The sequence below is a fragment of the Peromyscus maniculatus genome, chromosome 3, assembly GCF_049852395.1.
Source record: "Peromyscus maniculatus bairdii isolate BWxNUB_F1_BW_parent chromosome 3, HU_Pman_BW_mat_3.1, whole genome shotgun sequence".
Taxonomy (NCBI): domain Eukaryota; kingdom Metazoa; phylum Chordata; class Mammalia; order Rodentia; family Cricetidae; genus Peromyscus; species Peromyscus maniculatus.
The window spans coordinates 152840287-152867511 of NC_134854.1; the positions used below are offsets into that span (position 1 = coordinate 152840287).

At 38.3% G+C, this 27225-nt stretch overlaps 1 protein-coding gene across 3 annotated transcripts; it reads right to left on the reverse strand.

Moving 5' to 3' along the window:
* Positions 1-8888: 8888 nt before the first annotated feature.
* On the reverse strand, positions 8889-24707 carry LOC102920396 (killer cell lectin-like receptor 2). 3 transcript variants are annotated; one of them, XM_076568072.1, is made up of 8 exons: positions 22473-24704; positions 20609-20759; positions 18938-19027; positions 17815-18036; positions 15000-15139; positions 13325-13428; positions 9804-9852; positions 8889-9088 (listed from the first exon to the last, which is right to left on the reverse strand). In XM_076568072.1, exons 2-8 carry the CDS (start codon positions 20718-20720, stop codon positions 9086-9088), a joined length of 720 nt encoding a protein of 239 aa, XP_076424187.1. In that variant the 5' UTR covers positions 20721-20759; positions 22473-24704; the 3' UTR covers positions 8889-9085. The 3 variants fall into 3 exon arrangements, with proteins under 3 accessions (XP_076424187.1, XP_076424186.1, XP_006995736.1); XM_076568071.1 differs by having other exon boundaries at positions 8889-9852; positions 22473-24707; XM_006995674.4 differs by lacking the exon at positions 9804-9852 and having other exon boundaries at positions 22473-24703.
* Between the last annotated feature and the right edge of the window lie 2518 nt (positions 24708-27225).

Here is a 27225-nt window from a genome sequence, read left to right on the forward strand (position 1 = left end):
GAATGATCTGTATAACATGTCATTTACCTATGCTCCAGACATCTCTGGATTTTAGTATGTGTCCCTTGTTTGATATTTTTCGGGTTGGTTGTAGTTCCATCTTATTTAGGTCATTATCCCTTATTACTCCTGGACAATATATGATAATCATCCATATTGTATATAGTCTTGTATTAGGTTAGAACCTCCTTATTTAGACAAAAAAGGGAGATGTAGTGGGTAGCTGTTCCAGCTTTGACCTGGAAGTACCACACCCATTGAGGCTTCAGTAATTGTCACAACTACAAGGCAGAGCTGAGAGAGGACCCTGAAGACCTGAGATCCTGATGGGCCTGCTCTCTTGGTTCCTGAACCCTGGATGCTGGAGGTAGCCCAAGCAGAGTTCTCCAGAGAACACCGCTGGGCTGCGCTTCACCTTTCCCAGACCCTGTGACCTATCCCTTCACTTGTAAGTTAACCCACAAAATAAACCTCCCTTTTAACTACATGGAGTGCCTTAATATTTGAACCAATGGTTTGTTACGATTTTTCAAAAAAAGGAAGGAGCATGCTACTCTTACAAAGGATCTAAGTTCAGTTCCCAGCATTTGGGTGGCGCTAAAACTCATGAAAGACTAGGTCCAGGGGATCTAATGCCCTTTTCTGGCCTGTGAAGTACCCATACAGACATGATAAATGATCACACACACACACACACACACACACACACACACACATGCACAGCACATGTGCACACATAACAGAAACATATAAATAAAAGACCGAAATGAAAAAAATGTTACCTTGAGCTAAATGTGTAAGTTGAAACTATATAATATCTAGAAAAAATAACACTGATAAAATCTATGCAAATTTATAGTAAGAAAAGACTTAATATGAGAGCATGAAAAAGTGGTAAGTCAAACTTGAATAAAATGTTAAAATTATTTTATTGAATGATTTATTTCAGAACATGCAGACTAGACAGTAGAAAATATTACAGCACAAAATTCTATCATATACAATGTATACAAATTATATTTATACACAAACCTCTTACAGTGTTATTAGAGGACAGATGAAGCCAATAGGAGGTGAGAATATATAAACAGATAATTGACAAAGGAAAACATATGAGTGACCAGTAAGTATTTGAAAAAAGATCGTTTGTATCATTAGTTCTTAGAGATATGTGAATTCCTCAATTCATCACAATGGTAAAAATCCAAAGCACTGATAATATCTGAAGTAGCAAAGATGAGGGGCAAAGGGAACTCTCCCATGTTGCAGAGAAAGTAAGATGATGTAAAGCATGTGAAACATGCTAGAAGTTTCTTTTTAAATGAACTGCACTTAACACACTGTTATGTCCAGATCATGGGGACCCCCAAAAGACCACCACAGAGAATGAATCCCATATGTAAAAGCAAAGAGCCTTTATTTCAAGCTCAGAGCTTGGTCTCTCTGTCCTATGCAGTGGTGAGAGCAGAAGGTGGGGCTTTTATCACAGCAGAGGTTGGGGTGAGGGGATTGCCAGGGTTCAGGACCCTGATTGGCTGCCCTTTGTCTAGGGGTATAAGGAATGGTTGGAATGTCAGGTATTTCCCTAGATGCATGCCTTCCCTGGGTGGAGTCAGCTCATAGCTTCTGGATCTGGGTGTTGTCTGCCACTAAGCCTGTCACAGAACCTGTAAGCCTGTCATGGCAGTTGTTTGTTCAAGCTGTTTTGCCCCGTTAGTTATTACACTGTGCTGTATGATTCATTAAGCAGTACTGTTTACCATGCAAGAAAAGCCACAAGGCACAACAAAACACAATATAAGAGTTTATTAGGGGAGGGAGACAGAAGGGGGTGCTTAGGCCTATGGGAAATGATTGTGCAGGAAGAAAGAGAAGAAATAAGATGGAACCCACTTTTTTATAGGTTCCCCCTGCACATGTGCATATGAACTTATGTAGCTACGCCACACATGCACATAGATTACATGATCACGCTGCCCACATATTATGTAGGACATAAGGCAAGGAATGACTAAGCCTCTTGCTTGGCTACTGGACAGCAAATGTGCAGTCATGTAGCTGGGGGACTGGCCAGGAATTCTATCACCTGCCCCCCAAACACACAGATTCTAATATCAGAGTTCTAGAATTTTACTAAAATGAGTTAAATATATGTTCACACAGTAACTAACACAAATTAGCATAAGAACTTTATTCATAATTGTTAAAACTTAGAAACACACCATCTATTCACACATGAATGCCAAAATATTATGGAACATTTGAATAATGAAAAAGTGCTTTGTAACAAAAATAATGAACCACTGATCCATGAAAAAGCTTGAGTTAGATAAAGAATAATAATGATAATAATAATAGCAAAAGATGCAAAGAAATATGGAGCTAATTAGAAATCTGTACTTATATAACAAAACTATGAAATATGCCTTATTAATTTACAGTACAAGAGAGCATATACCTGCTTATCTGGGCATAGGTGGGGAGGCCAAGGCAGGAAAGAACTTTTTTTTTTACCTGAAAAACAATGATAATTTTACTACCTTGCTGCATCTATCTGTACCATTCCTGTTTCTTTTTTTTTTTTCATTTTTCTTTATTAAGAAATTTTCTACTCACTCCACATACTATCCACAGACCCCCCGTTCTCCCTCCTCCCACCCCCTAGCCCTTTTTCCCAAGCCACCCCATATCCCCACATCCCCACATCCCCCAAATCGAGGTTTCTATGGTGTGGAACAATTTGAAGAGTATTGGTATTAGCTCTTCTTTGAAAATCTGGTAGAATTCTACGCTGAAACCATCTGGTCCTGGGCTTTTTTTGGTTGGGAGACTTTTAATGACTGTTTCTATTTCATTAGGGGTTATTGGTCTATTTAAATAATTTATCTCATCTTGATTTAACTTTGGTATGTTGTACCTATCCAGAAAATTGTCTATTTCTTTCAGATTTTCTAATTTTGTGGAGTACAGGTTTTTGAAGTATGACCTGATGATTCTCTGGATTTCTTCATTGTCTGTTGTTATGTCCCCCTTTTCATTTCTGATTTTGTTACTTTGGATGTTCTCTCTCTGTGTCTTTTGGTTAATTTGGATAAGGGCTTATCTATCTTGTTGATTTTCTCAAAGAACCAACTTTTTGTTTCATTGACTCTTGTATTGTTCTCTTTGTTTCTATTTTATTGTTTTCAGCCCTCAATTTGATTATTTCCTGGCATCTGTTTCTCCTGGGTGAGTTTGCTTCTTCTTGTTCTAGAGCTTTCAGTTGTGCTGTTAAGTCACTAGTGTGGGATTTCTCCAACTTCTTTATGTGGGCATTTAGTGCTATGAATTTTCCTCTTGGCACTGCTTTCATAGTGTCCCATAAGTGTGGGTATATTGTACATTCATTTTCATTGAATTCTAGGAAATCATTAATTTCTTTCTTTATTTCTTCCTTGGCCCATTGGTGACTCAATTGGGCATTATTCATTTTCCATGAGATTGTAGGCTTTCTATAATTTTTGTTGTTATTGAAATCTAACTTTAAGCCATGGTGGTCTGATAAGACGCAGGAGGTTATTTCAATTTTTTTGTATCTGTTGAGATTTGCTTTGTGACCAAGCATGTGGTCAGTTTTGGAGAAGGTTCCATGGGGTACTGAAAAGAAGGTATATTCTTCTGTGTTCAGGTGGAATATTCTGTAGATATCTATTAGATATTAGGATAGCTACACCAGCTTACTTCTTAAATCCATTTGATTAGAAAGTCTTTTCCCAGCCTTTTATTCTGAGGTGATGTCTGTCTTTGAAGTTGAGGTGTATTTCTTGTATGCAGCAAATGGATGGATCTTGTTTTCGTATCCATTCTGTTAGCCTGTGTCTTTTTATAGGTGAATTGAGACCATTAATATTGATGGATTTAATGACCAGTTATTGTTAATTCCTGTTTTTTTTTGGTGGTAATGTTGTACATTTCCCTTCTTTGGTATTTGTTGGTATGGGACTATCTATTGCCTGTGTTTTCATGGGTGTATCTAACTTCCTTAGGTTGGATTTTTCCTTCAAGTGCTTTCTGTAGCACTAGATTTGTGGAGAGATATTGTTTAAATCTGGTTTTATCATGGAATATTTTGTTTACTCTGTCTATGTTGATGGAGAGTTTTGCTGGGTATAATAATCTGGGTTGGCATCCATGGTCTCTTAGTATCTGCATAATGTCTGTCCAGGACCTTCTGGCTTTTAGAGTCTCCACTGAGAAGTCAGGTGTCATTCTTATGAGTTTGCCATTATGCTACTTGGCCTTTTTCCTTTGCAGCTCTTAATATTTTTTTCTTTATTCTGTGTGTTTAGTGGTTTGATTATTATGTGGCTAGGGAACTTTTTTTTTTTTTTGACCAGTCTATTTGGTGTTCTGTAACCTTCTTATATTTTTATAGGCATTTCCTTCTTTAGGTTGGGAAAGTTTTCTTCTATGATTTTGTTGAATATATTTTCTGTGCCTTTGAGTTGGTATTCTTCTCCTTCTTCTATCCCTATTATTCTTAGGTTTGGTCTTTTCATGGTGCCCTAAATTTCCTGGACATTTTGTGTCATGACTTTGTTGGCTTTAATGTTTTCTTTGACTGATGAATCTATTTATTTTACCCTATCTTCAATGCCAGAGATCTGCTCTTCCATCTCTTGCATTCTGTTAGTTATACTTGCATCTGTTCCTGTTCATTTACTCAGATTTTCCACTTCCAGCATTACCTCAGTTTGCGTCTTCTTTATTGACTCCATTTCAGTTTGGAAATCTTGAACAGTTTCCCTTACTTGTTTAAGCTTTCTCTTGGCTTTCAAGGGATTTACTGATTTTTTCCCATATTTGTTTGACTTTTCCTTGATTTCTTTAAAGGAATTTTTCATTTCCTCTTTTAAGATCTCTAATACCTTCTTAAAGTCCTTTTTATGGTACATATCTTCTGTTTCTTCTGTGTTGGGATGTTCAGGTCTTGCTGATGTAGGTTCTGATGGAGCCATATTGGTTTTTATGTTGTTGATTGTATTTTTGCACTGGCATCTACCCATTTCTTTCTCCACTTGGTGTAAGTTGTGTCTGTGTCTGAAGGAGCCTCTGTTGGTCTGATTGATACTCTTGATCCAGTGGGAGCTCTTGGTCTAGTCGATGCTGATAGACTTTTTGTCTTAGGAAGCAGCTCTTAGTCCATCTGGTGCTAGTGGGCTCTGTCTCAGGGAATAGCTGCAGTCTTAGAGTGTGGTAGATGGTGGTAGTCTGACCTGTCTGCAGGAGGTCTGCCTGCCAACTGGCCTCTTAGTCCAGTTAGGTGCTGGCAGGCTCTGTCTCAGGGAACAGTTGCAGTCTCAAAGGTAGGTGGGATTTGGGGGAGGTGGGGCTTGGGTTACAGGATCTGACAGGGGATGGGGATAGTCTAACCTGTGTTCAGCAGGTCTGCCTACCAACTGGCCTGAAACTGGAACTGCAATGTGTGGGGATGTAGGGGCACAGGGTTGTGCCCCTGGGACCAAAGCCTAGGGGATAGGGTGTTTGAGTATGAGGATAGAGACTTGCCTCTTAGTCCAGTCAAATGCTGGCAGGCTCTGTCTCAGGGAACAGTTGCCAGAAAAGAACTTTCAGTGGTTAAAAAAAAATAAAAAAATTCCCTTTTAGGTTTTGATTGTTCCATTAAGGTATTTATTACTGTGATGAAACACCATGACCAAAACAATTTGGGAAGGAAAGGGATTGTTTTGCTAATATTCCAAATAACAATCCATCACTGAAGGAAGTCAGGACAGACACTAAAACCTGTCAGGAACCAGGAGGCAGAAGCTGATGCAGAAATCATGTAGGAGTGCTGGTTACAGGAAGCTCCCAATGGCTTACTCAGCCTCCTTTCTTACAGAATCCAGGAACATCAGCCCAGGGATGGCACCATCCACAATAGATAGGGCCCACCCAATCAATTGCTAATTAAGAAAATTCCCTTTCTTTGACTTTGCTTTCTTTGACTGGACTCACAGAGCTCAGCCTGGTGCTTGGCTGTGGATCTCTGTGTTTGCTTCCATCAATTACTAGATGAAGGCCCTATGATGACAGTTAGGGTATTCACCAATCTGATTACCAGGGTAGGCCAGTTCAGGCACCCTCTCCACTATTGCTAGTAGTCTAGGTTGGGCTGTTCTTGTGGATTCCTGGCAATTTCCCCAGCACCAGGTTTCTCCCTAACCCCATAATGGCTCCCTCTATCAAGATACCTCTTTCATTGCTCTCCCACTCCATCCCTGTTCCAGCTTGACTATCCTGTTCCCTCATGTTCTCATCCCACATCCCCCTCCCCACTGTTGCCCACCCCCATGCCCAGTGTACTCATGGAGTTCTCATCTATTTCTCCTTCCCAAGGCTATCTATGTATCCCTTCTCTGGAGCTGTGGTTTGTAGTCTAGTTACCCTTTGCTTTACATCTAGTATCCACTTATAAGTGAGTACATATTTGTATCTGTTTGTCTTTCTGAGACTGGGTTACCTCACTCGAGATGATATTTTCTAGTTCCATCCATTTGCCTGCAAATTTCATGATGTCATTGCCTTTTACTGCTGAGTGTATATGTACCACATTTTCTTTATTCATTTTTTGGTTGAGAGGCATCTAGGTTTTTTTCCAGGTTCTGCCTATTACTGATAATGCTGCTATAAACATAGTTGAGCAAGTGTCCTTGTGGCGAGTTTGAGCATGCCTTGGGTATATGCCCAAGAGTGGTATCATTGGGTCTTGAGGTAGATTATATGAGCAAAGGGACTCAAGATCATGATGGGGGAATCTAAAGAGACAAGTGAACCAAGCTCTTAGGAACTCATGAATTTTAGACTGACATCTGTAGAGCATCCATGGGACTGGACTAGGCCCTCTGCATACTGGAAACAGTTATGTAGCTTGGAATGTTTGAGGGGACCCTGGAAGTAGGATCAGGATTTATCCCTGGTGTATGAGCTGGCTCTTTGTACCCCATTACCTAAGGTGGGATGCCTTGCTCAGCCTAGATGTTGGGGGAGGGGCTTGGTCTTGCCTCAACCAAATGTACCAGGCTTTGCTGACTCCCAATGGGAGCCCTTACACTTTTGGAGGGGGGAGGCTGAAGAGGAGCAGGAGGAGGGATGGGTTGGGGCATCTGTGGTTGGTATGTAAAACAAATTAAAATTTTTATTTAATTAAGTTAATTTTTTAAATTAAAAAATAATAATAATAAATCTTTTTTAAAACTCACAAAAAGAAAAAAAGAAAAGAAAATTCCCTTTACGCTTGCCTATAGCAGAATCTTATTGATTCACTTTCTCAATTGAGGTTACCCCTCTCAGATGTATCTAACTTGTGTCAAGTTGACATAAAAATAGCATGCACAATGTTTCTTGAAGAGATGTACATAGATTTTAAAACTTATATTGTTTATGACTTAGAGTGGGTACATTTTGTTACATACACACTATAAGGTAAAAATTTGATTTTTTTTTAATATCACGTCCAAAAACAGACATCATAAGTCAATAACAATTTTAGACCTAAAGGACATTACAAGTGAATTCACTAATGATAGTGAAAGTGAGGAAATATTGACAGTGATATGATATAGAAAATATGAATATGGGTTATGGAATAGAGCATATTACTCAGTCAATACTAAATTTATCAAGCTTTATAGTTTTAGTATGATGCTATAAAAGAAACTGCTTATCGCTAGGAAATATTTATGGATAGTTTAGCTTTATTATTATAATCATCATTATTATTACTATGCTTCATGAGACAGTCTCATTCACTCTGTAGCACAATAACCTCAAACTTATTGTGCAATCTAGGCTGTACCCAAACTCATGTACCTATAAGATTATAAGTGTGAGCCATGTCATCCAGCTGGCCTCAATTAATATGTGGTCTCTACTTGTGAGCAAATAAATGACACACAGAGAGAGGAGAGAGAGAGAGAGAGAGAGAGAGAGAGAGAGAGAGAGAGAGAGAGAGAGAGAGAGAGAGAGGAGAGAAACAGACAGAGACAAAGAGAGGATGAGAACACATAAGCACTATGGATGGTTGTATATTGGTTGAACTATTACGGCAACTACACATAGTTAAAATGGAGGTGTTTTTTTTTTTTTCTGGGGTAACTTACAAGTAAAGGGATAGGTTACAGGGTACAGGAGAGGTGAGTGCAGTCCAGAGGTGTTCTCTGGAGAACTCTGCTCGGTCTACCTCCAGCGTCCAGGATCCAGGAACCAAGAGAGCTGGCACATCAGGATCTCAGGTCTTAAGGGCTCCTGTCTTGGCCCTGCTTTATAGACATGACAGTTACCAGAAACCTCAATGGGGGTAGTACTTCCAGGTCAAAACTGGAACAGCCACCCACTACAGTTGTATGAGTTCCTTGAACTATCCAGGCAACTGTTCGTTCAATCCGGAAATATATTTTACAGCAAAGGAATATTCTATGAAAAATAAATTCTTCTACATACAAAATAACATTCCATGCATACATAACAAACACTAACCAATCAACTAACAGACAGGTCTAAAACTGCATCCTAGTTCATAACTGTGATGTGAGAGCAGTGGAGTACAGAAGTGGCTTCCTATTGAGAAGGAGATGGGTGTGCTGTTTTTCAAGGTTCCGCATTTGGATCTGTGCATCATCCAGGAAACAAAGAGAATGATACTGCAGGCTTGGGACAAATGGCATCCATTCTCCAGACATAAGCTGCTGTGTTTACTGGAAGTAAGATGGATTCTGCTATGTTAAGTCAGGTTTCAGAAGAACATTTCTTCCCTTTGCCATTCCTTACCCTGTTTGCTTGGCTGACTGAGTCCTGTGGTTAAGACATTCGGTCACTAAGTAGACACAAATCATCTCAGGAAACCATCAAAGATGACAAAATGTTCCATTTTTACTTTTCCTTCACACATTTTACAATTCCTTCACATTGTACAATTCAATCAGGGAATTTATCCATTCTCTTTTCACAGACACAGGGGTGCTTTATACCACAGTCATCACTACGTATACCTCCAAAATTGAGAAATGCACAGCCTCTACGTCCCTTCAATGATTTTGTCATCAAATTACTATAAAACAAAATATATAATGGGAAGTTATTAAATTTGAAGCTTATATTGATTCAGGCCATGATTTTACAAAGATTATAGACCAAAATATACAAAATATAGAATTAATTGGCTAATTAATTAATTAAATCTTCACTAATGATGTTTTGTTTTTTCCAAATTCATGAGAAATGGTCTCTGGCCATTGGGCCACATGGCTCAGTGGATAAAAGCCATTGCCACCAAACATGACAACACAAATTTAGTCCTCAGATACCACACAGTAGAAGGAGAGAAGTGAGTCCTGCTACTTACATTGTCCTCTAACCACAGATGTGCTGTAACATGATTACATATACATTCACAGAAAAATAAAAAAATAATAATAAATAAACAGAAAAATAATTTCTTAATCACAATTCTACTCTTTATCTCTTCCACACTGTTAACTTTTCATCATCAAGTGAAATTAACTTCCAGTATTGCTAAGGAATAATTTTACACTACAGTTGATTTCCTATGATGCTTTTTTCAATAAAGACATTTTTAAAAAACAAGAAAAATAAATGTATGTGGCAAACAGGACAAGGTGTTACAGCCTGGGCAACACAGAGACTTTTAACCACACTAGCCTGATGAGAATCTGTTCAAAGAACAGTAGAAAGGGAGTGAAAAACAGAGAACTCCGTGGGGCTGAGAGGACAAACAGATAAATCTCCAACAAAAGATAACCTACCTTCAGCCCTGAATTTAAACCAGGTTGAAACAGAGTATTTAGATTTATCCTAGGAACAAAAGAGGCAGATAAATGAAACTAAGCGGCCCATGGATCATAGACAGAACAGGTGAGGTACAGTAGGAATGAGTATGCATATCGGTCAGCCATGAGATATGATGATGGGACAATAAATAAAACATATATGTTGAACATGGGCAAAGAGGAAAAGACCCAGAAGACAGTAACTGTTCACAAGACAGACATGGAGTACACATTCTGCATCATGAGCTCTTAACTTTACTTCCATGTTGGAGCACACCTAATCCTCTACCCAAGAAATACAGATTAAGATCATAGCTTCTCACTAGGTCCATTAGAATCTTACACTGAAAGAGATGTCCAAGCTACTGCATCTTCCCACTGGAGAAAATGCTTGTGGAAACCACAGAAACCTTCTGATCATGGGCCTTCTATTCTGAAGCCTCATGTCTGGCCCTAGTAATCACACCATCACAGGGAACAGTTCTGCAGCATAGGCAAGGACTACAAAGATCCCTTAACCTGGGAGAAGGCATCCTTTCAATCCCTGGTACCTCACTCTACATGTTACTACCTGCCCATTTCACTCTGTCTGGTGCAGTATAATACAAATGTATTAACTCTGTGGCCATTCATGGTAAACACCATCAATTCTAGTTTGATTCTACCTTGAAAAGTAAAGATAGGAATAGCAGAGTTAGCCTGTATGAATGATACTTCATAGAGAAAAGCCAAAATTAATAACAATACTAATCTATGTGCTTTGAACATATTAATACACCCTATAAGGCCTTCTCTTTTTGATCACCCCTGTGACAGTCTGTCCACCTCTGTGACAGCCTGCTTGAGGGTGTCCTTGGAGGAAAGCAAGTAAATTATTTTCCTGCAGATTTGGAATCTGACTGTCCACACTGGCAGGGCCAGATTTAGAATAGAAGTGAGCCAGATTTGATGTGTGCCTAGACACAGAATCAAAGGTTCCTGGGAAAGTTACCACTGTAAATACCACTGCTTCCGATAGTTATTGTGGCAGCTGAAAAAAAAAAACTCAGTAAATACCACAAAAAAAATTTTTTTAAATGGCATCATGAGCAACATCCACAGAACAGTACATTAAACCATAGAACTTCAGACACTAGGATTACCACCTAATTTGTGTTAAATGAGTATGGTTGATATCTTTCCAGAGATAAAGACAGGAAAGGCCCAGTCATGCCTTATTGTAGTCCCAGAACCTGAGAGATGGAGATGGAATGATCAGGAGTTCAAGGCAAGCCTACCTATTACAAACAAAAAGGGAGTCCCCAACATTCAACCATGGAGTGTGTAGCCCACCTCCCAGATGGTCTGTTATTACCTCCTGGATTCTTTTTCCCCAAGACCTACTCCACTCCCAATCCCTACACCTCATCATCCTCCCTGTGGCCAGCCCTTCCCCACAACTTCAGCAGACTCCATAGACCAGGTACAGCACACTCCAGTTGGAAGAACAGGTGAGTGACAGACCTTCCAGCCGAGCTGCCCCAGTCTCCAGACCCTATACCCCATAGCACATTCCATGCCTTCACCCCCCATCAGCACCAACACTGCTACTGGGTCCTGTTTCCAATTCAGGTGGAATTCCACTGCTCTTCTTGTACAGTCCTCACCAGTGGTCTATTCAGTGAGTGACCAGCCTCCTAGCTGGACTGCCATAATGCCCCCAGGATTTTGTTCCCCTAAGACTCTCTCTTCCACCAAAACCCTCCAGCTCATCATTCTTCCCATGGCTCAATAACTCCAGCAGACTCCATAGGCCCAAGTACAGTCCACACCAGTCAGAAGACTAGCACCCCCTCACTTGGGCTCCATATTCTGGTCTACAACTTAGGAAGAAGACTTCAGCTGCACTGGAGGCCAGAAGAAGATTTCAGCTACACTGGAGGCCAGGCTGGACCTAGGGACACAAGACCCAAAAAACCCAAGTGGAGACTCACTACTGCACCTAAAGACTCTCCAGTCACCAGAACACTTGGCCAATTAGCCAGAAGACAAGAGATGAAACAGAAAAGGGGGACAAAACACCCATCCAACAAACACAAATGCAGGAATCAACATCTAGACCTATAAACATCCCAAATCCAGATGCCTATACTCCAGTATAAGAACACAATCAATAACAGAAAGGGCAATATGCCACCACCAGAACCCAGATATCCTACAATAGCAAGATCTGAACATTCCAATGCAACTGAAACACAAGAAAACAATGATAAAAATAACTTAATGAGGATGACAGAGGTCCTTAAAGAGAAAATTAAAAACTCCCTTGAAGAAATAGAGATAAAGACAAATAAAATAATTGGAGGAAATCAATAAAGCTCTTAAAGGATGTTAAGAAAACCAAAAAAAAATAAAAAACAGAAACAAATAAAACAGTTGACAAAAAACAAATAAAACCGTTCTAGACCTGAAAATGAAATTGAAAATGAAACAAAAACAATAAAGAAAACACAAACTGAGGAAATTCTGGAAATGGAAACCCTGGATAAAGGAACAGGAACTAGAGATGCAAGCATCACTAACAATACAAGAGATGGAAGAGAGAATCTCAGGTGTTGAAGATATAATAGAGGAATAAATTAATTGGTCAAAGAAAATATTTAATATAAAAACATCCTAACACAAAATATCCAGAAAGTCAGGGACACTATGAGAAGAACAAACAAGAGAAATAGGAATAGAAAAGGGAGAAGAATCCCTCTCCAAAGGCCCAGAAAATATATTCAGCAAAATCATAGAAGAAAATTTTTCCATCCTAAAAAGGACATACCTATAAAGGTACAAGAAGATTATAGAATATCAAGCAAACTTGTTTGAATCTTAGATGGTCTTTTAATAAAAAAATTAAAAAAAAAAAACAGAGCCAGATATCAGGGTGAAAGCTGAAAGATCAGTGAAGCAAAGCAGCCAGCCACTACTTCTTGTCTCTATGAAATCCTCAGCTTAAAGAGAGTACGTTCCTGTTTCCTCACACTTTATATACCTTTCTCTGCCTGCCAAATTACTTCCTGGAATTAAAGGCATGTGTGCTTCCTAAGCAAAGGCATGAGATCTCAAGTGTTGGGATTGAAGGTGTGTACCACCACTTCCTGACCTCTATGTCTAATCTAGTGGCTGGCTCTGTCCTCTGATCTTCATGCAAGTTTATTAGGGTAAACAATATATCACTACATTTCCCATTTTTTGTCTAAAATAACAAAAGAAGGTTATAACTAATACAAGAAAAACTATATACAATAAGTATATACAATATATACAGTCAAGATTTACATTAACCATGTCCAGTTCGTTAACATTTGACAGTCTAGCACTTGCTCAAACACTGTCTTATGCATCTTGTCCTTAGCCCTGAGCTCCACTGAAAATGAGGAAAGCCATGTGAAATGAGAGAAAATCCTTTGCATGACACCCTCCCTACAATGCACCAATACTGGAGGGTGAGGGTTCAGGAGACTCACAGTTTAGATGGGCCATTGCCAATCCATTGCCATTTCTGACTCTTTTCATCATATTTTAATCCAATCCAGTAACTGTTTTTAGTAAGCCGGGACTTTAGTAACTTCTGTAAGAGAAAAGACACACCTGATGATAAATTTCCTACCGTTTGGTGAGAAAAGAACAACATAGCAGCCCCCAGCTATTCGTATGTCAGGTCTCTGCGGTCCTGTCCTCCAGCCCTTCAGTCCCTCCAAGTTCATTTTTCAAGGCATTTCCCACTAGAGGCTCATTTGTGTAAAAACCAATGTCAGTTACACAAGTTATTTAAAATGAAAACAGCAAGTGTCTAGAGATACTGGGTTTATGAAATGATTTGTGTCTGTGTTTCTTAGACCAAGTCTCACTGTATAACCAAGGCCGACCAGGAACTCACAATACTACTGCTTGTGGCTCTTAAGAACCAGCACGCTGCATACATGGTTCATAAAATAACTTCTGACACTCTATGAAATTATTCAACTGTGCATCCCCAAAGACCACAGAGGCATGTGGGAAGTGTTCATATGGTAAGTAACACCCTGTCTTCATAGCAAATTTATTAAGAGGAAAAGTACTGTGTAAAAAGCTGTGCATTAAGCTCCATGCTCCAGAGAAGAATCTTCTTCTCAAGTTCAGACCTGGAAGTGACAGAAATTGAGGAGGAAAGGGACAGATATTTGGAAAAATTTAGTGCCTTACATGTGACATCCAAGTGGCATGATGTCTAATTAAATGATTGAATATATTTTAAAATGTGGTTTTAAATTTAATTATGATTACTATATCAAAAGGCAATTTACATTATTACTTGACTTTAAAAATTTTTTATGTTATAACTTTTTATACATATATTAAATTGGTGTATAAATTTTGTACCATGCTCTAAATGGCAAAGGTTTCAAACTGATCATTCAGCCTTTTCTCTAGAAAAATGTAGTCTTCATATCAAAAGATATTTTGTTAGTAATAATTTAAACAGAAAATGTTAGCATCTTGGCACCTTTGTTTTCTTTTAATTACTCATTTCTAAAAATAGACATCTTTTTTTAAAAAAACATAAAAATAGTATGAAGTAAAGATTATGGAGAGTTTCAATGACAATCACATTGGAGCTACCTGGTAAAACTACTTAATTCTATGAATCTCATGTATTTCCATTTTTCAAACTGGCCCAGAGGTCAGTTACTTTCTCTATTGTCATCCAATTACTCATCTCAGGCAGTCTCACTTTCGGGTTCCAAAGAGCAAACCCTAGACAGTGGCCTCTCTGGGTGGAGTTGGCACTCTATGGAGATACATAACTGTCGGTCACAGGATGTGCTGTACCAAAGATTTAAACTTATTCCAGGAAAACATGCTTCTCTGAGGGACTCTCTTGCAGACACCTGAGAAAGGAAGAATCCTGCAAAGACACAACTGTCTCTTTAGGAATCAGTGTCCTCATAACAGACCCTGTGTCCTGACCCTAAGCCAGGAGCAGGAAGGAGTAGCCTAGGATACTCTTACTGCACAGTTTTTGCTCACGTTACAGGCAAACCTTTCACAACACTTAGAGGTCTCTCTTTCAGTGAACCTACCCGGGCTCAGCATCTCACTATCCAAGGGTTAGAGACAGAGTCTAAGAGAAGAAATGGACATGTTAAGAGTTTACAGTACCAGTTCATCATCATCATCTATCTTCAAAAGGGATAAGCTGCAGCCCTGGCAGGTCTGATTACATCCACTCCAGTGTTTATTGTCCATGATGAAATAACATTTTACGCCATAGCAGAACCAGTGTCCTTCAACATTTGTGCCTACAAAAGAAAGGGGAATAGTGAAAATTATTATTTTCCAGTATTCTGTTATTAGAGCACTTTTTTAATTAAACATTTATAACTAAGTACAATTTCAGAGCTCAAAGAAATTGAAATTCTATAATGTTGAGAGATCCCAGTACACCGATGCTCTATGCAGTGTTGTTTATAACAGTGGATATACAGAAACAGCTGATGTGTCCATTGTGGACATCAGTAGAAAAAAATGCAGCACAAGCACACAATGGAATGCTATTTATCATTTAAAGTGAAGGAAATTGCCTGGTTGTGATAGTTTATACCTGTAACCTGAGCACTACACAGAGTGAGACAGGAGGATCATCACCAGTTTGAGGCCAGCCTAGGCTAAGTAGTGACTTCCATGTCAGCCTTGGCTATAAAGTAGACTCTAAGACAGCCTGGGCTACAGAATGAAACCATGTCTCACACCTATACACCTTGAAAGAGAGATGCTCAACTAAGTGACGAATATGGATGAACTCAAGGATGGTGTGCCATACCTTTATGACTCAACTGAGAAAAGGTTTCTAACACAGCCCAACACTAAGAAGCAGAGGCTTGTGAGATACCAGAGCTGGAGTATGGAGAGCAAACACATGTTGCACAGAGGCAATTACAAGGAGGATGGAATTCTAGACCTGCAGTAATGCACTGTGCCCCCAGTTCATCCACACATATATAGCGGGAATCTTAAAAAGTTCTTATTAAGCCGGGCGGTGGTGGCGCACGCCTTTAATCCCAGCACTCGGGAGGCAGAGGCAGGCGGATCTTTGTGAGTTCGAGGCCAGCCTGGGCTACCAAGTGAGTTCCAGGAAAGGCGCAAAGCTACACAGAGAAACCCTGTCTCGAAAAACAAAAAAAAAAAAAAAAAAAAAAAAAGTTCTTATTAATAAAATCAAACCTGAGGCCAGTATTGGGGTGAATGCTGGAAGAACAGAGAAGCAGAGCAAGCCATGGCTACCTCACCTCACCATTTCCTCAGCTGATCCTGTTTCCTCAGACTGGAAACCTTTGAGTCCACAACCGAATGAATCTCAGTTGACCTGCTGTGCCAAAGCCTGAAAGCTTAACCACCCAAATGCTTCTATTTTCTGGTCTTCACTCCTTATATATCTTTCTGTTTTCGCCATCACTCCCTGGGATTAAAGGCTCACTTTTTGGGATTAAAGGCATGTGTCACCATGCCTGGCTGTTTCCAATGTGGCCTTGAACTCACAGAGATCCAGAGGGATTTCTACCTCTGGAATGCTAGAATTAAAGATGTGAGTGCCACCGTTTTCCAGCCTTTGTATCTAGTGGCTGTTCTGTCTCTGACCCCAGATAAGTTTATTAGGGTGTATAATATTTTGGGGAACACAATACCACCACACATATCCTGTGAACTTAAGGTTGTGCTGTGGTCTGTGTTAGATGCCCTTACCTTAAGAGAAATAAGAGACACATGAGGGAGCTTTTGAAGGTGTTAGTCTACTCTCCTAATTATGTTCATGCCTTCAATGGTATACCCACATACCCAAACACGTCAAGTTGCATACATTAAAATGTGTGCAATTGTGTAGCAATAACACCTCAATATGATTATTTTGTTTATGGAAGGGCTGGGGAAGGCCTTGGTCTGTTAACAAACTTTATCTCCAACCTTTGTTTTCCTGTGAAGAGGCATTGTTCTGTATCTCAGGCTGGCCTGGAATTTGCTGAGCTGTCCAGATTGTCCTTAAATTTATAATCCTGCTGTCTCAGCCTCCTAAGGACAGGGGCTACAGCAATATTCTACCATTTACAGATGACAAAGCAATTTTAAAATAATAACACAAAACATTTTTCATAGGTCTGGAATATTTAAAAAAATGGTGCTTTTTCTTTTCCTATCACATTTTATAATGCAGCAGTTTTAAAGATACAATTAATCCTTACATAATAATAATTGTTAACTCCAATCATGGTGTGGTGAAATCATATGCAAAAGCTCTTTGTAAACTCTAAATTCTAAAAAGTATTTATTGATGAATGAAAAACTGTGTCAATTAAAGTTAACTAGTCATAATACACAGTAAGAAAGGTTCCTTGTAATGCTTGATATTTTCATCTTTGTGGCCTCATTCACTGTGTCACTGACAGTTACACAAGTGTGGACACCATTTTAAAGCTCCAGAATGTGCTGCAGGGAGCTGCACCATAGTCACAAATAAGCCAACTCTCTCATACCAAGGCAGAAGGAAAACACATTCACACACACACACACACACACACACACACACACACACACACACACATTATTTTTATGACTCTATCTATATGAATTCTATAAGTCTATTTCAGCCTAAGAATTTGGTAAATCCATTCAGCTAGAAACTTCCATTTTCTCTCAGCAAAAAAGTTGGAGACTCAAATTTGCCCATAGACCAAAAGAACCTGAATTTTCAGCTGTGCTGATTTGCAATTCCATCCCTTTGGAGCCAGAACAGCCACTGAGTTCTAGAAGTTGTAATTTAAACAGGGATTTCTGGGGTTCCAGGAGCCTCTATGAGATACAGAAACTCCAAGCCATTAACCCACAGATCACCAGCATTGTAAGCTGCTAATTGGACTTCAAATTTTCTGGGGAAGAAACAATGCAGAATAATGCAATTATTTACTCAAAATCCTCTCCTCACCTGTGCGCTGTAGGCAATCTGGAACAAGATTATTTTCCTCATGGCATCTGTTCTCTTTTCTGTTGAGGGAGTCCAGATGGTCTTTGAGGGCATCATACTGTTTAGACTTATTTCTCAACATTTCTTCTCTTAAGTAGCTCTCATTTTGCGTGGTGCTGTACTCTTGATGGAGATTATTTAGAGTTTTCTGCAGTTCGTGTTTTTCTTGACTATACTGAAAAACTAAAATTAGCAACAGATATAACACCGAAAATGCTCATAAGGAGTAAATATTGAAATTTAAGATAACAGAGAAAGCCCATGTTGACAACCAACACATTACTACTTTAACTGGTATTTTGACATTTAGAAAATAACACCTCAATGAACTCACTATAGGAATGGAAACACAAATTTCTCTCTATCAGGGTAACTTTAATGTAAAGCAAACAATACAGCTGAATAAAAATGTGGTGGATGTACCACAACTTCCAATTATTCAATTTTTCACAGCACAAAACTTTCAAATAAATACCTAAGTAAAATATTCAGTAAATACTTAACACAGCATGAAAATGTGAACTAAGAAACATTAAGAAATGGCAAATTCTCTATTGGACCAGAGGGGAAGCAAAATATCCAGATATGTAGTCATGTTTTAGCACAGCCTGGGAGTGATTTTCTCTAAAAAAAAAAACGTGAAGGAATCCAATAAAGCTTAAGTTTTAATATCTATGCACAGATGAAGTCTATTCACTTATCCATGTCCTTAATATACACTGAGAAAAATGAAAAGAACATCATCATTTCTTTTGCACAGCTGTGTCTTATAGAATATTTACATACTACTCACAATCACCTAAGCTCAGAAAGCAGACTATCATCAAGTCCTCAAAAGGAACAATACCAAGAATGAGACAGAACAAAGCAGCTTCCTACAGCCCCTGAGTTAATAGAATAGGTATGTATGAGACTAGGACACTGTAGTATGTCAGGCAAAACCAAATGAAAACATAGTCCAGAGCTATCTGGCACATTCTCCTGATTATAGCAGAGCAATGAACAGAGTGTGTTAACTACATAATTTGTGTCTAAAGTTATTACTTAGGCAGAAAGGCAAAGAAGATGTATACCAGTTACTCACTGTGTGTCACCAACACTGCAACTGTCACCAGCAGAATGGAGCAAAGGACTCCCAGGGGTATTGCAATGAGGTGCCATGGAACTAAACACTCTTAATCAAAACAAACAAAAAGCAAAGCAAGAAAATGAACACCATGAAAAGAGCACGTCACAATATTGATTATAATTTTGTGTAGCACAGAAATGAGATATTGGTCTCTAACAGTTTTACAGAAGTCCATCATACAAGCTGACTAAACATGTGCTTTCAAAATTTGTAGATTTCGGCCTAAAATGCACCCACTGTAGAAATCCTACATGTGTGAAGTTTCGCAAGATTACAAACTTTTTTTTACCTTTGGCCTTACATTCTCAATCCTCCTGACTTAGCCTAAAAGTAGCCTTATGACAGGCACAGGCTCTCACCCAGTTCTACGGGATCAAAAGTGCATCCTTCAGAAAGCACTGGAGGAACAGACACAGCCCAAGTAGAAGACCCAAAACTGGAGCATTCAGGCCATCAAGGGAGAGTAACTAAGGATGAGGAGGAAGGGAAGAGGGATGGATATTCTTGAGAAATATAGGGAACTGTGGCTATTCTAGAGCTGACTTGTATACATGTCCATCCATTCTGGGACCTAGAAGTGAACTCCCTCTTTTTTCCATAAGTTCCATTTTTTCCAAACAACACTAAACATCTTTGTATATCTGAGGTGTTGGGAATCTGAAAGCCAAGCCTCTGATTATCACTACGTCAAAGAATTTAAAGTTTTCAGCTTAGAGTTCAGCTGTTACAGTTCATTTAGAGAAAGCAGAAAAAGAGAACAGAAAAGAGAGATTTCCTCTTTTTTGTTAATAAACTTTATTCTTTAACATTTCTGAGAATGCATAATGCATTTTAGTCACCCCATCCCCACTACCCTCTCTCATCCCCTCTCTTCCTCTGCAGCTTCTTCCCAGGAAGAGGTTTCCTCCTCTGATGAACTACTTTGCTGTTTCATTTCATTAGATGTTGGAAATATTCAAGACAATTAAAACACCTTTTGCTAAAGAGAAAGTATTGTTTCTAATGCATGCTTTGCATTTCTTTAATATTTCATTTCTCTGGGACATTTGGTGTTTCTTCAGACTCTAGTTTTTCACTTTTGACGTTTTCAGAATTCTTCTTGCGTAGATGAAATAATAAAAACCTCCTATTGGTTTTTCAAATTTGACAGAATGTATTCATATCTCACTCATCAATTCTCAAGAAATTTTTTCTCATAGACTTCTATTGTTCTACTCTACCCATCTGGCTTTCTCTGTTACAAGCTAACAGTTAGAAATAAAGTTATTGTTTTCATTTCCTTTTAAAAAAAATTACTTCTGCCTAGATGCTGGGGGGAAGGGGAGTGGGGCAGGAGGGATGAGAACAAGGGAATCCATGGCTGATATGTAGAACTGAATGGTATTGAAAAAATAAAATAAAAGGGAAAAAAACGATTACCTATTTTTTAAAATTGTTTTTGAACAATTTGTACATGATTACTCTCCCACTCATCCTCACTTATCTCCTTCACATCCCTGTGCATCACCAAGCCCAGCTGAAATAGAAGGTTATTGTTTTTGATAGAAGCCAGTAGGATATTGTTTTCAAATGTCAAAAAGTTATAATGCATAAAAACAGATGAATTTAGACACTTAAAACACTTACTTCCATGGCCAGCTTCTCTGGGCCCTTGAGTCTCATCAGACCTTCCTCCATTCTGCAACCCTGAAGATTTATGGAATCTCACAGTTGTGTAAGTAACCTCCTCATCACTCATCTTGGGAGTAAGTGAACTATGTTCTCTGTTAAAATCCAACTTTGAATGATATACAAAGAAAAAGTTAAAATGTTCACCTTTAGGGAGGTACCTAGATCTGATGCTGCAGTCGGGTGGGAAGACAAGGGGGTCTGATAAACTCCCTTAATGATCCAAACATCCTAAATCACATGAACTGACCCTGATTTCCACTAGAAGTGAGATGTCTTTGAAGATTTTTGTCATTTATACCTCTAATGGTCACAGCAATTATTATTAGGAAATATGGAAATAATTTAAAATATACTTGTAAGTCATCACAATATTGAAAAAGCCTGTTTTTTCAAAATATTCCAAATATATAAAATTGTTAGGCAAAATTGCTACCACCACAAATCATTGAAATGTTTTTAAACTATCAATTCAAATACAAAAGTTCAAAGATTTCTGAATAAATAAAAATCTTTGCTTTAAAATTATATATTTTGATAAGCACATGAATATAAAATGTTCTTGCAGTCTTTTCAATTATATATGTCTATTCGGGTCTCCCATATACCACATCAAAAAGAACATTTGAATATTAATATAGGAGATGATTAAAATTTTGAGCTCCAAGACATATAAATATTTCTTGGGTTAAACCCAAACACCTGAGATGTCCAACCTCTCCATCCAGCCACAGCCTACACATTCTTCTCCGTGGTCAGACCTGGTAAATGGATGCAACTTGAAAAGATCCTACAGTGTGGGAAACCATACCCAGAGAGACAACGGCCACATGTTCTCTCGCATCTGAGGTTCCTGGCTCCAAGTCCTCAGACATGCTACAGAACCTGGAGTAACTGCAGCAACCAGGAAAGTAGAAAGGGGTATTGCAGGGGTGGGGTGTGGGAGCAACAGAGAGGGGCATAGCAGGGTACAACCTGAAGGTTTAATCTCAAATTATTTCACATCAAAGATCAATTCACATATTATTTTCTAGTATATGATATTACCATAGGAGCCTATATGAAAATTAATTTTGTCGCTAATCAGTCATGGGTTAATGCCAATAAAATACCCAATCTGATAATATATACAAATATATTATTATTCAATAGTAAACATTTCTAATTCACCTTGCCCCTTACATTGATAACTGAGATTGTGGCCAACAGACAATATGAAAAACAAACAGTACATGGATTGAGTCTTCTCTAGTTTTTTAATTTTATGAAGATTTCTGGAATTATTCTTATTTTCCCTAATTTCTTAAGAAAAAGGAAGCTTTCCATTAGGTAATTTGTTTCTTAAATTATTACTTGTTATTACTGATCGTAGGGTAGTGTCTGTACCACGGTTCACATGTGCCCAGAGGACAACTGTACCGAGTGAGGTGAGTCCTCTCATTCCACCTTTATGTGGGTTTCAGGGATAAAACTCAGGTGGTCAGTCAGGCTTGTGTAGCAAGTATCTTTACACAATGACCCAACTTACCTGGCTCCTATGACTCCTTCAAGATGAATTATGTATAAATATTTGACTCAGTTAAAGAGTAATGAACTCCATAGATTACTCTACCTTACTTTCTTAGCACACAGCAGAAGTCACAGCACAATCAGAAAGAAAATAAACAATGCCAAACTCCAGTTTTCTCGTGCTGCCAGAATCAATCAGATCTAACAGAACCAACAGGGCTTCCCCAGTAATCCCACTCTCACCTCACACCATCTGAAATTCTCTAGAGTATATATAATCATGTGTTAGAAAAATAATAAAAGCAGTTGTTACCTGTGTCGCTTCCAGGAATCGATTCTGGTGGAGAGAACTGATCCCCAGCTGGGGGAGAAGTTGGCGTTCCTTGGTTTATATCCGTCAGAGGCCCCAAGAGAAAAGGCAGAACTGACTCGCATCTTGAGTGATACTCAAGTTCATGATTTTCTGCCCCTTCTCTTGACCAAAGTGAAAAGAGGAAATTGCATGACGCAAGCAAATTCTGACAGCAAAGGGAAGAACCAACACACCATGCCAGATGCTGCAAATCATGTCCATAATGGACATTTGAAGACTGTGAAGACAGCACATCTGTGGAGAATGTAAAACCACTAATGAAGAGAGGAGCTGATGCTCCTCTGCCCCTGGTTTTGTAATAAACTCTTGGAAATTTTCTCTTAAGCTACTATTTAAAAAATAAGTACTTGTTTTTGAATTATGCTTATTACAGCTAAGTGTGTTTTAGGATACTTTGAAGGGCTCTCATGTCCACTGTGAAACTTTTGGTATAACTTTTAGCTTTTTAATTCATAGATAATGTTTCCTGGTAGCACTGACGTCATTTCATACATGGTTGTCTTACTACTGACATTTTAATGTTGCTGGGATATCAAATCTAATACTAAATATGCTCAGTAAATACACTAGCACTGAGCTCCATACTCAGGCTTTGTTTTCTGTTTGGTTTTGTTTGAAATTTTCAGTTGTTTGGGTTTTTTTTTGTTTGTTTTGTTTTGTTTTGAGACAGTTGTATCATACTTACTATGTAGCCCAAACTAGCCTCAAATTCAGTCCTCTTGACTCAGGCTCTTCAGTGCTGAGATTACAGCTGTATACTGCCATACCAATTTACACAATTGTTTCAGTTAGGATGTTTCTAATTCTTTTGTAATAAATAATAAGCATTTTTCATTTTATAAGTATCAATCTACAAAAATTTTAAAGTCATGTATAATTACTAATCACTTCTATACAGCATAAATTAATTATGCTAATTAGGTAACCCCTCTATGTTGACATTTCAGTTGTTTACACACACTATTTTGTTCTTAGTTTAAAAACTACATGGGATATACTTTAGAACATACTTAGAAAGACATTTTATGCATGAAGTCATTGGATTAAAAAAGATACACATTTAAGGAACTCTAAGATAAATTATCACACACCCTCTAGTTAATTTATAGTCTACCAGCTGGATGTGAATACATTCACAATTGATTTTTTTAGAGATGAGATAAGACGAATTTTTCTTCTGTGTGAGTTTTACCCATGGGTTTGTGAATGAGAATTACAACTGTAAGCTGGGCAGGGTGATGCATGCCATTAAACCCAGCACTCAGGAGGCAGAAGCAGGCTGATCTACAAGATTTCAAGGCCACCCTGGTCTACAAATCAATATCTAAGACACCCAGACCTGTAACATAGAGAAACTGTCTTAAAAAAACCAAAACCAAAATAAACAAACAAAAAACTACACTAATGTGGAGAAATTAGAATATTGTAAGTTCAGAGGCTAATTACATTACCACAGAATAGCTTTAACCTTCTAAATAACCATTCCTGGATCTATTAACTTAGTAGACCAATAAGTTCCATCAAGATGAAAGCTAAAAATGTCAGCTGATGACCTACAGAAAATCTTCCTCCATCTTGCTGTAATCACCTCTCTGATGTACCCAAAAATGTATCTGTTAAATTTACCTTGATTTATAACATTCTCAGTTGTGTAAAATTACAAAACTTCATGAAACTGTATTGGTGAAATTAAGGCCACTCCACGTAGTTAAAAGGGAGGTTTATTTTGTGGGGTAACTTACAAGTGAAGGGATAGTTTACAGGGTCTGGGAAAGGTGTAGCACAGTCTGGCGGTGTTCTCTGGAGAACTCTGCTCTGTCTACCTCCAGCTTCCAGGGTCCAGGAACCAAGAGAGCCAGCCCATCCAGATCCCAGGTCTTCAAGGGTCCTCTCTCGGCTCTGCCTTGCAGGCATGATAGTTACCAAAGCCTCAATGGGGGTGGTCCTTACAGATCAAAGCTGGAACGGCTACCCACTACATTTCCCCCTTTTGTCTCAATAAGAAGGTTCTAACCTAATAGACTATATATAAAGGAATGGTTATCAAATATTGTCCAGGAGTAATGAGGGATAATGACCTAGATAAGATGGAACTACAATCAATGCAAAAAATATCAAGCAAGAAATACATACTAAAATCTAGAGAAGTCTAGAGAGTGGGTAAATGGCATGTTATAAAGATCATTCCAAAAGGTGTCCTATCCTAAAGAACCTGAATTTAATACTTAATATGTTTTATCTAAGATTTTATATATATATATATATATATATATATATATATATATTTGTAACTATAACTGTTATTCGTTAATCTCATCAAAGACCTAAGAAGGAATATAATGGTACCTGAGAAATGGAAGATGGATGCAAGCAACTTTCGGGAATCTTGAAAGAGTAGACAGAGACAGCTGACAGCCTGGACAGTCACCTAATGTTTTTTAGTATTGTTGGTGCATTTAGTATTGTTGGTGCATTTTCAGAAGAAGGAATTTTGAGAGACCATCTTACCCTGTCTTTGCAGAGTTCAGAAGTCACTTTACTTTGTGCCCCACTTGTCCAGAAGGACAGCACTTGTATTGTCAGCGGTTGAGGCAAGGGCAGTTCTTTGCCTAATAGGCCATTTTGTGCCAAGAAGACAAACTTTCAAAAGGAAATGTCCAACATTCTCTCGGGATCAAATTCACCAATTTGCCAGGAGCAATTGTGTCTCTCATGTCATCAGAATTCTAAGTTATTTAAATGCCATATTCTCTAGGTCTATGAAGTGTTTGAAGATTACCTGTCCATCTGACCTATGTATCTGTAAATCTGGACAACCTAACTAACATAACTATAGAGATGACAAGCATAGGTGACTATAAATCTGTAAGTCTTATCTACCTAAATAACCTAAGGACTAAGGCTTTATGTAAATAAGATAAACAGTCTATAAGCAAATGTACAGTAAAGGACAATGACTTGAAAATTGTGACCAAATACAAAATGTTTATAACAGAGGTAGGAATGTATAGTGTGATATGCAATATGACAATAATCTTAAATATATATCAATATACAGAATATTTTAACCAGAAGTAGAACATACAAACAGTATGACAGATATAAATTTACATTTGTATCAATATACAAATATTTCAAATAAGTAAAAATATGTGTACATTATAACAAATATAGTTTTGTATTTGTATCAATATACAAATTATCTTAAACAGGAATATAAGAATAGTTTATATTTGTATCAACATATAAGAATTTATGACAGTGAAAATTGCAGTACAAATTATCTAAGGCTGCTGTTTTACTAAATTTATTTACTAGTGTATACAATAATCTACCATAATATCTTATAGGCTACCCACTACAAAATTGCTTCCAAGTTGGAACTTGGACTCATGGTCACTCAAAATGGCACCAGAATAAACTATCTGTTATTCCCTTTAAGGTAGATGTTCTCAACCTCCCTAATGCTGCAACTCTTTAATACAATTCCTTATGTTGTGGTGACTCCCAACCATACAATTATTTCATTGTGACTTCCTAACTGTAATTTTGCTATTGTTATGAATCATAACGTAAATATCTGATATGCAGGATATCTGATGGTCCCTTTGAAAGGGTCGTTTGACCCTTAAAAGGGTCAAGACCCACAGGTTGAAAACCACTGCTTTAAGGCAAAACTGTTTTTCACATCAACAGGTCTTCATCCAAAACTCTTGCTATGCATATTGCCAGTGAGACCTCACATTCTAACACAAGCTGAAGACTTTCAAAACTTCATTGAGATTAGGGGAATGATTCAGAGATGACCCCAAGCACCACAATATAATAATAATAATTAATAATAATAATTAATAATAATGATGATGATAATAATAATAATAATAATAATCATAGAGGAATGAAGGAAAGGAAGACCATTTCATTTCTGTAGTCTGTTGCCATGAGCTAACTCTTGCCAGAATCTTTCACTAAACTTTATTTTCATTTATTTTAGCTTTTCCAAATTGCTGTCTTGTTTTATGAAACCAATTTAAGTTGTTCTTCAAATCAAGTGACAGTAGTTAACGGAGCACTGAGGGTGGGGAATGGGCTGGAGAAGAGAAGAGGAACTGGCTGTGCAATGATAAGCCGGCGCCCCACTTGACTAGGCCAGAGGTGAACTTCCTGCTTCTCTCTTCCTCTACTAACTTCTAGCCAGCCCTTAAATGTCTCTCTCTTAGCCTTCATTTACCCCTTCCTCCAATGTTTCCTCCTAACTGTTTCACAGTCTACTCCTGTTCTCACCACTAGGCTATGCTGCCTCTGTCTTACATGGCCAGTTTCTGTCTTACATTGTAGACTTGAAAAAAAAATCTTTATTGATGTAACCAACCGTCTTATTAAATAAGAAACACAGAAACAATGTAAAAGAGAAAGACGAGAGGTCAGAGCTCAGAGCTAAAATCTCACCCTTCTGCCTGCTGTGTCCCAGCTTCCCGAAAGAGAGCTACTTCCTGTCTGTAAGTCGATTTTCCAGTCATTCTGCCTTCTCATTGGTTGTAAACCCAAACACGTGACTGCCTCGTCACTGTCTGAATGTACAGCCCCCTAGGTCTTAAAGGCATATGTCTCCAATGCTGGCTGTATCCCTGAACACATAGAGATCTATGGGGTGCCACCACCGCCACACTCTGTCTATGGCTCTAATAGCTCT

Excerpts from the sequence above, each read along its gene's own strand:
- LOC102920396 (XM_076568071.1), bottom strand. The coding sequence starts at position 20,720 with ATGAGTGATGAGGAGGTTACTTACACAACTGTGAGATTCCATAAATCT. Across the intron at positions 18,037-18,937 it reads TGCAGTGTTGGTGACACACA|TTTTTCAGTATAGTCAAGAA; the intron begins GTGAGTAACTGG and ends TGCTAATTTTAG. Across the intron at positions 15,140-17,814 it reads AGATTGCCTACAGCGCACAG|GCACAAATGTTGAAGGACAC; the intron begins GTGAGGAGAGGA and ends TTTCTTTTGTAG.